The 12,500-nt window shown below is 38.0% G+C and overlaps 1 protein-coding gene across 4 annotated transcripts in view; it reads right to left on the reverse strand.

Annotated features, from left to right (window-relative positions):
• LOC135099955 (uncharacterized) overlaps positions 1–12,500 on the reverse strand; it is a 216,848-nt gene that overhangs the window by 43,428 nt on the left and 160,920 nt on the right. For 2 of the 4 annotated variants that reach the window (XM_064002698.1, XM_064002696.1), the window contains exons 4-5: positions 5,280–5,437; positions 4,433–4,512 (exon numbers count right to left, since the gene is read on the reverse strand). In XM_064002698.1, coding sequence (XP_063858768.1) covers positions 4,433–4,512; positions 5,280–5,437 — 238 coding nt within the window. The remainder of the gene's footprint in view (positions 1–4,432; positions 4,513–5,279; positions 5,438–12,500) is intronic. The other 2 variants (XR_010268461.1, XR_010268460.1) reach the window with 1 other exon arrangement.

Genomic DNA, 12,500 nt, shown 5'->3' on the forward strand with positions numbered 1-12,500 from the left:
TCTATAAAGAAGGGAGGTTAAAAAAATAGATTTTGCAATTTCTACCCAGTTTAAAGATTGGAGTGGCTGTAGGATAACTAGACATGTCTTACAGTGATTAGTGATTAAGGAATAGTGTTAGGGTTAATGGTAGAACAATGTGCTGCACTTACTTCTACTGTGTTAAACATTTTCCCTTAATCTTAAGTCCTTGTCAAGGTATATACCTTTCTTAAGGTTATCAGTGTCATGGTAGTATTGTCTGATGCACTTACTTCCATTCTGCTTTGCGTTTTGCCTCTCTATAACTTGCAGACACTCATCTTCCAACACTTGTCACCGGAGAGACTGTCAAGGGACTTAAGATTAAAGACGCTAAATACCATGACTTCATTTTGTTAATGTTATTTTCTAAACGAAAATAAACTTCACAGTAAACAGGGATTAGTGGTGCGGGTTAATTAAATATTTACCACGACCCCACCATGGTAATGTTTTCTAAGTGAGGGCAAACTTTAGAGTAATGATAATAATGCAGATACAAACAGTGCCATAGGAAATAGTGAAGGAGATTCCCGGCACAGGATTCTCATTAATTCTGGGACACTAAGGCATATGAAATTATGCCACCTCAGCTCCTTGCACCACTCAGGGCTGACGTGTTCAAGTTACTATTTTTATTCGCTCTCTTCCAACTGCGCCATTCCACGAACTTAGGAATTGACGCTACTTAAGACATTAATTTATGAATAAATACAGAAATAGACAATGTATGCTCATGACAATTTATGTATGTGCATACATACATACGTACATATTAACATTCTCTTGCTACGTAAATATAATCATTCATGCATATACAGAGAAATATATACACACGTGCATGCATACATACATACATACATACAAAAAGTTGTTCGTTTCCACTCCATGTAAGATATTAAAATTCAACATCCATGATTTTCAATTGTCATTCCTTTAAAATTTTCAATATATTTCTTAGTTGGACTTAATATTTTTCGATTGTATTCATCATCATTATCAGTATAATTTCTTTTACGGGTTTCTCATCATAATTCATGCCCACAATGAACACGATCTACATAAAGTTCATTCCTCTGACTTTTCAGTATATTCCATCTTGGCAGAGTACTTTTAGTTCATGTTTATTACCATTAACACTATCTTTATTGCCATTTTGTTTTATATAGTAGATTAATATTTTTGACAATCAACATCATCTGCATTGACTTTTCTTCGTCACTCCATCGTCTTCAGAACAGAACTTTTTTCATCACAAAAACATAAGGACATAAGAAAATATGGGAAGTTGTAAGAAGCCATCAGGCCCACACGTGGCAGACCCTGTATGAAACCTGTTTCCACTGAACCCCCTCACTCGTAAATATATGTAGTTTTCTTTTAAAACTCCCTAATGACTCACCACTAACAACCTGGTCATGGGAAAAGAGGAACGTAAGGTACACTGCAAGATTCCAGTAAACACCCGGGTGGTAATCTCGGAGCCCCACAACACATGCTCTTGTCCCTCCCGTCAGGTGTATGAGCATATTAAGCATTCAGTTTTCTTCTAATTCTCTCCACATCGTTTACATAGATAGCCACTGATAGCTTTAACCCAGATCTGCCTCGCACTGTTACTCTTCCCGCGGTCATTCCTCGTATGAACTTATGCAGTGGCTCCGAACAATGCGTGTATACTGTACGTGAACCAGTATAATCTTCCAACCTGTTATTATTTGTTATTGTTTCTTTTTGCTCTTAAATTTTCTGTACAATTTGAACTCTCTTCTCTGGATTATTATTCATCATTTTTTTTTTCGAGAGTAGTAAAATAGAGATTTTTATCTTCTCCCTTTTTTTTGTGTGTGTGTCTTCTTCGAGGGGGAAAAAAATAAACATCCTATTTTTATTCCTCAAAACATGAAGGGTAGGAGGAGATCCGTTTTTGGCTTGGCGTACAGGTGTGCCTTGTAACACCTGCACAGACTCGTTAGTTTACACACCTTTGTAGGAATAAACATGTGTGCTGAAATTATTGATTTCCATGACCTCCATTTAGGTTATGCTTTCATTCTGTTGTCACGTGCGGTCTGTAACATGAACTATTAAAGCAAATTACATCTTTTTGTTGGTTTATTGATTTCATTGGTTTCATATTTTATTTATTTATATCATTTGCTTTTGTTTATCCTACATCACGGGGATATTTTTGTTACTATTGCTATCCCCCCACAACCCATCTCTCTCTCTCTCTCTCTCTCTCTCTCTCTCTCTCTCTCTCTCTCTCTCTCTCTCTCTCTCTCTCTCTCTCTAACATTCACATCACATCTACGGACAAGCAAAAGTACCTAAACTGTCTCCTGTCACTGTCACCTATCGCCTTTTTAGCTATACACACTGCCGGCACCTGAATACAAAAGCACCACAGCTCGGTTATGCTCAGGTAATGTTGGACCTACAGATTATATGATGGTACGGGAGAAGGTGGTGGTTGTTGTCCATAAGGAAAGGTAAGGAGCGGCTGGCGGCATGAACTGTTACTTTCTTTGAGCTCAATAACGATAGTGACATCTGGTTCATGAAAAGTTCTTATCTGTCATGAGAGGAACAGGCCTTATTACTTGTCAGGTGATTAACTATACAGATGTGAAATTGTTTAGACCGTATCTCTCACATCAGTTACTCGTCAGGTGAATAACTGTAAAGGTAAACTAAGATATGAGATTGTTTAGATGGTACCTCTCATATTAGTAGTAGCAACAGGTTTTAGGGCAACAAAAAATTCGTAAAAAAGGCTCACTTAAGTGCCAGTCCCCAAAGCGAGGTTAAAAAATAATAATTGAGTATTGGAGGATAAGTGTCTTGAAACTCGTCAGGCTATTAATATGATGGTAAACTATAATATAAAGTTGCTTAAACAGTACTTCTCACATCTTTATTCTTTACCAGGCGTTTTGAATAGAGCATTCTGTGTCATTTCACTTGCGCATCTCAATGTCTTCATCCAAAATTAGATTAATCAGTCTGTTAATAGCGAGATGCACATGTACGTAATCCTTTTTTGCTTCATTTCGTTTACGTACTTTTGATATAATAAAGTACAACATAAACGCATTTCTTCTTGAAAGGGTGAACGCTCCCTCTGCCGCCTTACACAAAGATTACAATAGTATTCCTTTCATTACTCAATTTTCTATGATATCATTTCCTCAAAAGAAATTTAAGAGGGATACTATAGCACAAAAGTTATATATATATATATATATATATATATATATATATATATATATATATATATATATATATATATATATATATATATATATATATATATATATATATATATATATTTTTTCCATAATTTGCCTGAGTAACAGCGTTCCAACAACCAGATTTACAATGCCAACCGAGCAAATAAAATACATCACGTACCAAGTTCTAGACACTTGATAGTGAGAAGAAACATGACGTGCAGTGAGAAATACTAAGTAGAGAATAACGACCGTGCCTAAGCCAACCATCTCATGCTACTTCACTCCCATGTTTCTGATGTATGTTGATGTGAAAGGAAACGTGAGTCAGCTTAATTATGCCGACTGAAACGTGAAAAGGGCTTATTGTGTAACTATTGGGATGGGAGGAGTCTGGTAACTTTCCTCCAGGATATACTAAGATATATATTTTATGCTTGCAAATGGTGCCCTTGGACAAGTGACATGAATATGAACACGACCTGATGACGTCACTACAACACCTCACTACTTGAGGCATCTATGTGTGCCTGGAGAGTGTTGAGTGGCAGTCTTTGCTCAATATCTAAGTGGTATTCTCTATTTAGCTTTTACGACATGAACTAAAAAATCATCACAGCTCCGTCGCCATGAACTGCATCATCTAGGTGAGACGATTCACATAATATAAAAAAGAAGGGTGCAACTAATCTAAGCTCGTGGTTAGTTTATGTAACTAACAGAGAATCATACACACGAATGGCCTGTAAAAATTGTAATATCAGAACAAAAGGAATGCAAGGAACTTACTTAATTTTTGGATAACTCTTTTGATTACACTCTTTAAGAACTTTCATTTCCGCCTATCATCCTCATCCATAAATTTATCTAATATTATAAAGTTCCATAATGACTTATCACTAACAACTTGATAAGAGTCTGTTCCATTCATTTACCACTTTATTTGAGAACCAATTCCTTCCTGCACTGTTTATTTCTGCTCTAATGCATTGGATGCTACTATGCCCACTATCTTTTTCCATATACAAATAACCTATAGCGCATTATTACTACATTACTACATTAAGTTTTTACCGAACACTACTGCTACTGCGTTAATGAGCTACTGGTCATCGGTAATTACTTAAATCACTCGCACGTATAAGGTTAGTTACAAGAAGGCTTACTAATATACTCACGTTGCACAGGGACTCACGTTGCACAGGGTGGCGCAGAAATAGTGAAGAAACACATGATCATCTCGACGGACGCAACTCATCTGTGAGTCAGCAGGAAAAAAGAGTTGATAAAATGATTCTCTACTTATGAATTCAACTAATGTCTCGCGTGCACACACACACACACACACACACACACACACACACACACACACACACACACACACAACTGTTTATTATTATAATCATTATAATTATTATACACACACACACACACACACACACACACACACACACACACACACACACACACACACACACACACAACTGTTTATTATTATGATTATTATAATAATAATAATTATTATTATTATTATCATCATTATTATTATTATTATTTTATTGCACGTACACACACACACACACACACACACACACACACACACACACACACACACACACACACACACACACACAAACTGTTTATTATTATTATTATTATTATTATTATTATTATTATTATTATTATTATTATTATTATTATTACTATCATTTTATTGTATGCACACACACACACACACACACACACACACACACACACACACATTTGCTTTGGCATCCTTTACTATTTTTCGTTTAGTATCTTCGATTAATTAAGCAGTCAATTAATTATCAGTCATTTAATTGGTTCTTGGTCTATTCCTAAGTTTTTATTGAAACTACTACTACTACTACTACTACTACTACTATTTCCTAAGTCAAAACATGTATTGTCACTATTACCATTTCCGTTATATAACAAGGAAAACAAGAAAAAGAAAAAAAAAACATGGATCTCTTTTTACTCATGACTGCTTTCGACACCAACTTCTCTATCCCGCTGGTAAAGAAGTTGAGAGCCTCGAGTGCACTCCAGAAGGCAGCAGGGGAGAGGGCGGGCTGCAGGTGACAAGGCGGAATGGCGGCCTGGGTACGGAAAGCAAAGCAACCCGAGTTTGTCCAGGATTTCTCTCCTCTTGCCCACAACTGCCAAGGAAAGGACGCCAAGGAGATACAAGCTATAAGGGAACAGCAGGCAGGAAAGAGAGAGAGAGAGAGAGAGAGAGAGAGAGAGAGAGAGAGAGAGAGAGAGAGAGAGAGAGAGAGAGAGAGAGAGAGAGAGAGAGAGAGAGAGAGAGAGAGAGAGAGAGAGTCTGCAACACACCTAGGACTTAAATTTTGTTTTTTTCCGCCACACAGTTGGGGACTACGTTGACTTGTATTCCCTTCATGTCTGTTCTGCAGTTGTGAAGTTGGAGACACTTTTAATCCATGTGTCTATATGCATTTAACAGGGCGACGAAAATCACTATGTCATGCTTTAAAAACATACTCCCATAGCAAAATAAGACTGATTGTTGCCGCGTTCATATGAGGAAAGGAAGACATCACATAACATTTTTTTTTTAACAGCGATATTAATAACTATCATAATAACAAGGGAAAAATAAGGAAAGCTGGAAAAATCTATCAGGCATACAAGTAACAACTCCTTTATAAAACATGTCTACCTATTTCCACCTATCATCCCTCTCTACAATTACCTCTCTTTAATCATCCTGTCAGCCTCGCGGATTGATTTACTGATTCCATTCTTCAATTATACAAGATTATGTGGAATAGGGAGATTATGTAGAAGAAATAGTCATTGATTGCTGGGTCACAAACTCTCCCTATTAGTCTATTTATCACACCAACAAGATCCCAGCCAGGTGGTGTGGTACTTAGCTATACATGAGCACTATTTCTCTTTAATCTTTCTATCAATACCTGAATATTGTTTAATTGGAGGTCACTGTGGAGTGTATAACTGACACTACTTACTTTTTTATATCTTAGGTCGTGAAGATATATTCATTAACATTATTATGTAAGAATTGATATAATGCATCTCTCTCTCTTCCTGACGCCTCCAAGTGCGGGGATCAACATCGTCATCGGCAGTGTCAACAGTGCCTCATCAGTGCGCCCGTCAAAAGCCAATAAAAAATGTATAGCCCTCGATGACAGAGACTGAGTGTCGGCCAAACAATAACACCCTTGTCAATACAGCTATTCTGGGAACTTACGCCATCATCATTATTATTATTATTATTATTATTATTATTTGTTATTGTTATTATCATTAACGTAACTTCATTATTATAATAGCTCCTGGCAAGAAAGCTGCATTCATCTCTGTGTGCCTGGAAATTCATGAGAATAATACTGTTATCCTATACTACTACTACTACTACCAATAACAACAATAACAATAACAATAACATAACAATAACAACAACAATACGTACTCCTAGAACGTAGATCATTCTCTAAACTCTGACGCACTCGACAATCAGCTATGGTGACACTTTTCCATTTATGCAACGTTGTGTTCACTGAAGCATTAATTACGTTTCATCACCAAATAAATAGTTTTACCTGGAAATATTGAAACGAACCTGTTTTATGGAAAAAAATATTTTGAGGAATTCATCACACTGCAAGACACCGCAGCTCACGTGACAACAAAGTGAAGTATTGTGATTATTATTATTATTATTTATTTTTTTTTTGCATGGCGCCTCAGCAACCAAGATCATATGGCGCCGAAATATAAAACTGCATAGAAATACTAGTAATATTAAAATAAAAGGAAAAAAAAATAATAATAGTATATAATTCAAATTTTAAAAGACGACACAACCAAACAACCACTGTTTATCCATCTGCTCCTTATCCGGCTACATATCATAACGGTCTACATAGTGAGTGAAAGCCATTATTTTTTTTACCAATTATTAAACAGGTTTCAATCAATAAACGATCTTTAAAAAGCGGTGGGCTATGATTTCTTTCTGAATGATTGAGTCAGGGACAAGTTGACGCCGCTACTGCACCACAGAAAGCGTTGTTGTGAGGGGGAGACCCATGTAAGTTGGCCCAACATAATCGGCAGAAAAGAGAAGAAAAAAAAAAAAGCAAGCAAGAGAGAGAGAGAGAGAGAGAGAGAGAGAGAGAGAGAGAGAGAGAGAGAGAGAGAGAGAGAGAGAGAGAGAGAGAGAGAGAGAGAGAGAGAGAGAGAGAGAGAGAGAGAGAGAGAGAAGAGGTGTGTGTGTTTTTTTGTGTGTCTAAGGCATCACAAGTACGTGGAGAGATTGGAGTTTATCTGGTGAGTGTGTGTGTGTGTGTGTGTGTGTGTGTGTGTGTGTGTGTGTGTGTGTGTGTGTTATTTAATGTAATAATAAAGACACCATTCACGCTAAAAGAGGTCAATAATTCTTCCTTTCACTTCAAACTTCTCCGTCTCTCCATCCGTGGAATTTCCAATCAAACTCACATTCTGCTTCACGCTTTCCTTACTCTGAATCTTATTTTCGTTTTAGTAATCTTCCATCCTCCTCATTTTTATCCCTCCTCGAACGGATCTGCTCTCCTGCCGTCCATTTCTCTTTCTTAATTTGCCTTAAAAACAGTGGATTATTATTTCCAATTCCTGTGCCTCACATCGGATACTCGCTGGTATTCGAATATTTATCTATATATTTATTTGCTTGTCTGTTTTTTTTTTTTTTTTCAAATTTCCATTCAAATCATATTACCGGATGTCATTTTTTCTTTGTTTGCTATTGTTGTATTATGCTCACTTCATTCAGTAATCTGTCTTATCATAAATCAAAAGATAATTTAAACAGCCTGTTCTATCACCCAATCTCTAACCAGGCATCTAAATGACGTATCACACTGTTATTTCTGTGTTACTGAGCAGTTATGAAAAAAAAGTTATACGCATCCATGCATTCATGGTAACCACATCAATATTACGTTATACTTCCCTTATTCTTTCTTCTTCAGGTAATCCTCGTGTGTCTAAAATCACATGTAAAATAAATAAGTAAATAAATAAATAATAAAAAAATCTATATTTCCGGGTTCCTTCACAGCACAGGAAGGCTTAGTGTGCCCGTGCGTGGTGTGTGAAAGGACGGTCGTGTCCGTGCGCCTTTCTGCCGTAATGCTCAAGTCGGCAGCCATCTCCTGCGTGTCCCCAGAGCCAAGTCAAGGCCGGAGGATGACAAACACGATTTTCCCCGGAATTAGTGGGAGGAATGAACTAATGGAAGGGCCGGTGAAGGGACTGATGGGGCTATTACGGGACAGTAGTAAGATGAAGGAGCTGTTAGTGGCAGTGGTGGTGGTGGTGGCTTTCTGCTCCTTTTGCTCTTAATAACGTTTTTTTTTTTTTTTATGCACTGTAACTACTGCTTCTTACGTCATTTTCTTAAGCTTCTGGTGCAAGAATTTATTTGAGTGCAGTTTATTTCTTAATGTGGCTTCCCGGTTTTTTTTTTTTTTTTTTTTGCCTTTCGTATTTCATCTTCCTCTTTTCTTTATGAGCTGCACCTCTTGCTTCCTATGTCGTTTCATTTAGCTTCTGGGACAGCAACTTTTTTCTTTCTTTTTCTCGGTGACTGCCCTTTTTCTTTCCCTTAAGATGGATTTAATTTTTATTTCCTTTCGTGGTTCATTTGCTGTCCTTTCTTTAAACTCTCAAAATACTGTTTATTTCCCTGCCTTTGTGTACACTAGAACCATCGCTACTTACCGGTTTTTCTTTCTCTTTTGATACAACAACTGTTTTCTTCTGAATGACGTCACACTTCCTTATTTTTTTCGTATCTATATTCCTCTCTTCCCATATAATAAAACCATCGCTTCTTATTTCGTTTTTTATAACTTCTGATACACCAACTTTTCTTTTTTTCAGAATAACGGCACACTTCCTTACCTTAATGCATATCACACTAATGGCCTGACCATCGACCGCAGATGACGCCAAATGGCCCTCCTCACTAAGAGCGGATTAAACCATTCAGCAGTGGGCAGCCCTTCCTTGATTTAGGGAGGCCTGTGGTGGACGCATCTTGACGGAACTACCAAGCCTTTCCCTCTCCCCCTCCCCTCCCAATAGCTCGCCCTCACCAGAGACGCTCAACTATGTCAACTATTCCACCAAGATCGGCCGCAATCCCTGTCCCCCTCGACCTGTTCCCCAGACTCCCCGGAAACCATAAATAGTCCTCCTCCAACTTCCGTCACCATTCACCGCCCTGCTGCGCCAATCGATCATCATCCAGCGGGGTTCCTTCCTCCTTATCTCTCCAGCCCACTGCCCTCCATATCCCAACTCAGCAGGTCAGGGGACTATTCTATTTTATTTATTTATTTATTTATTTATTTATTTTTGGATGATTTGGATGAGTTATATCACGACTTAAAATTTAAATGTATTTGATATATTTTATACACATGGATTTGTACTTCTTCATCTTTTGTTTTATTTTATTTTATTTCTTTTTTGTTGTTCTAATATCAATGTCCGTCTTTTTTTTTAGTTATATTTAATCTTTTTTTTTTTTCCTAGATAAGTATTTCTTGGGTTTTTATTTATTTATTTATTTATTATTTGTTTTAAGGTGTGTTCACTTCCGATGGCCATCACTCATTGCGTGCCGCCTTCTGCTGCCGCACGCACAACCTGAATCTAAAGAGTTTTCCTTATCCTTGCAACACCTTCATTTTTTTCCCTCGTCACATAAATCCTTGCAGCACAAACTAGTAAAATTCATTACACACACACACACACACACACACACACACACACACACACACACACACACACACACACACACACACACCCTAAAGAATTGCCCTCATCCAGGCAACACTAATTTTTCCGTCGTTACATACATTCTTACGGTATTTACGTGAAAAATCCAATCAACACGCACACGGAAAACTAAAAATTCTACGTATACATTAAAATATTCAAACGTTACGCAACCTGCATCATAGGAACACATTATTTCATACGCTCTGCCACCACCAAGAAGAAAATAAAACAATGGAACCAACAGTTTTAAAAGCCGCCTCGTGGGCACTGCTTCAGTGACCTTCCCGAAGTGGATCATGACCACGTATCAAAGTCTTGTATTAGTGTGGCCTTTTATCCTGTGCCTAAATGTTTACCTACGACTCCACAGCCACGGATTGGATCGCAAGGTTCATAAATTGATGAAAAAGAAAACGAAGACGGTGACGACAGGAGGAGGAGGAGGGGGAGGAGGAGGAGAAAAAAATGGATAAAATAAAAAAAAGACTAACTTTTGAAAACATTTTAAAACTGTATTCTGTTAAGCATACATCACTTTTAAATAAAATTTGATACGTAAAAACACACTTTATTGATTAATATTACTTTCTATATCAATATATTGCTTTTACTTTTCATGTTTGAAAGTTCTGTAGTTTACAGAGAAATTATTTAACTAAAAAAAAAAAAAACGTGTAGATTTTACCAGGTCAGGACCTTAATAAATGAAACAAAAATTCACTCTCAAAATTTTCTTCTGATAACAGAGGCATGTTCCTTACCTGAAGCAGAGATATTGTGCATATGTATTGTGTGAAGATGAAAATATTTAACATAAATTAATTTAGTGCGGGCAGGCCGGTGCTTAGTAGGTATGGTACTAGAGTTGGAATCTGAGGCGGCAAAGTTATACACATAAAGGATATTTGGTGTCAAGAATTCCTTTACTCTCCACTAGTGTTACTCTTGACTCTAGCTGAATCCTTTTAGGCCCAATGGATGACATCGAAATATATATTTGAAAAATGTCCTCTTTCCTTCAAAGGTGAACACGTAATTCGGGTTTGTCTTCGCCTGTCGCCAGCCGGGCGTGGAGGTACGTGTCAGGACCATGGTGGCGGGTACAAGCAGAGTCAAAGACCTGCAGGACTCGGCCGAAAGGGTCCTTTTGGGACTTTTTGGTACTCCCAGATATGGACCTTCAAAGATCCGCCAAGAAAGCTGCCTGATTGTGGCAGTGGCAAGAGCGTGGACTTGGTGCATCCACCGAGTTGTCGTTTACCATTCTTGTCTACGTGTGCCTTCCCGACCCGTGCAGTGAGGCAGTAGTGGACAGGCGGTGCACTTAACCTTCCCCTCCCAGCTATGAAGTCTACTATAAACTTTACTTGCAAGTCTCAATCTCAATCCGCTCACCCCTCCCATCCCTCTCTCTCTCTCTCTCTCTCTCTCTCTCTCTCTCTCTCTCTCTCTCTCTCTCTCTTTTTTGTTATCCCATTTTCATCAGAATCTCAGCTGTTCAGTCTGACGCTATGAGCCCCGTGGATAAAAAAAAAATATAAACACGTCAAGAAATACGTCATTTACCGTTATGTACACCATTTTTTTTTCCATTGCTTGACATTAGTTTTTATCCTATACTTTTACCTAGTTGCTGAGGGCTGTTACAAACACACACACACACACACACACACACACACACACACACACACACACACACACACACACACACACACACACACACATACACACACACAATCGCCTCACACAGCTCCATTATCCTGAGAAATTGGCCGAGCGTGGCTGTGACAGTATAATTGGAAACGTCGCTTCGCCTTCTGGTAATCCTCACTGGGAATTGGCTGTCACATCTTAACCCTGACCTCATCTCCCCTTTTCCTCCTCCTCCTCCTCCTCCTCCTCATCGTCCTCCTCCTCCTCCCCCCCCCCATATAACTGCCACCTATCGGCTCCTATCTCTCGTCATGTTGTAATTCATCCTTCATGTATCTTCAAACTAATACATGAGTAAACGGGGCAACAAGTCTGTGGTCTTATGTTAAAAAAAAAAAAAAAGAAATATGTTAACGTTTAAAAGGGTAATTTGAACTCTTATATATATATTTTTTTTAAGGTGCTTTTACTTTCTCTACTGAACCGTTGTAACATTCGATTAACTAAAATAAAGGTCGAAAGTATCAAAGAAATGTAAATGAAAAAGTGTAATTCACATATTTAATGAAGAAAACGTTTTACTCGTCAGTCATTTTCATAATAGTGAGGATTGAATTACGCGAGGAAATGAGTGAATTTTTCTTCCTGGCGGGGGGGGGGGGGGAGAGAGAGAGAGAGAGAGAGAGAGAGAGAGAGAGAGAGAGAGAGAGAGAGAGAGAGAGAGAGAGAGAGAGAGAGAGAGAG

Source organism: Scylla paramamosain, chromosome 4, assembly GCF_035594125.1.
Source record: "Scylla paramamosain isolate STU-SP2022 chromosome 4, ASM3559412v1, whole genome shotgun sequence".
Classification (NCBI taxonomy): domain Eukaryota; kingdom Metazoa; phylum Arthropoda; class Malacostraca; order Decapoda; family Portunidae; genus Scylla; species Scylla paramamosain.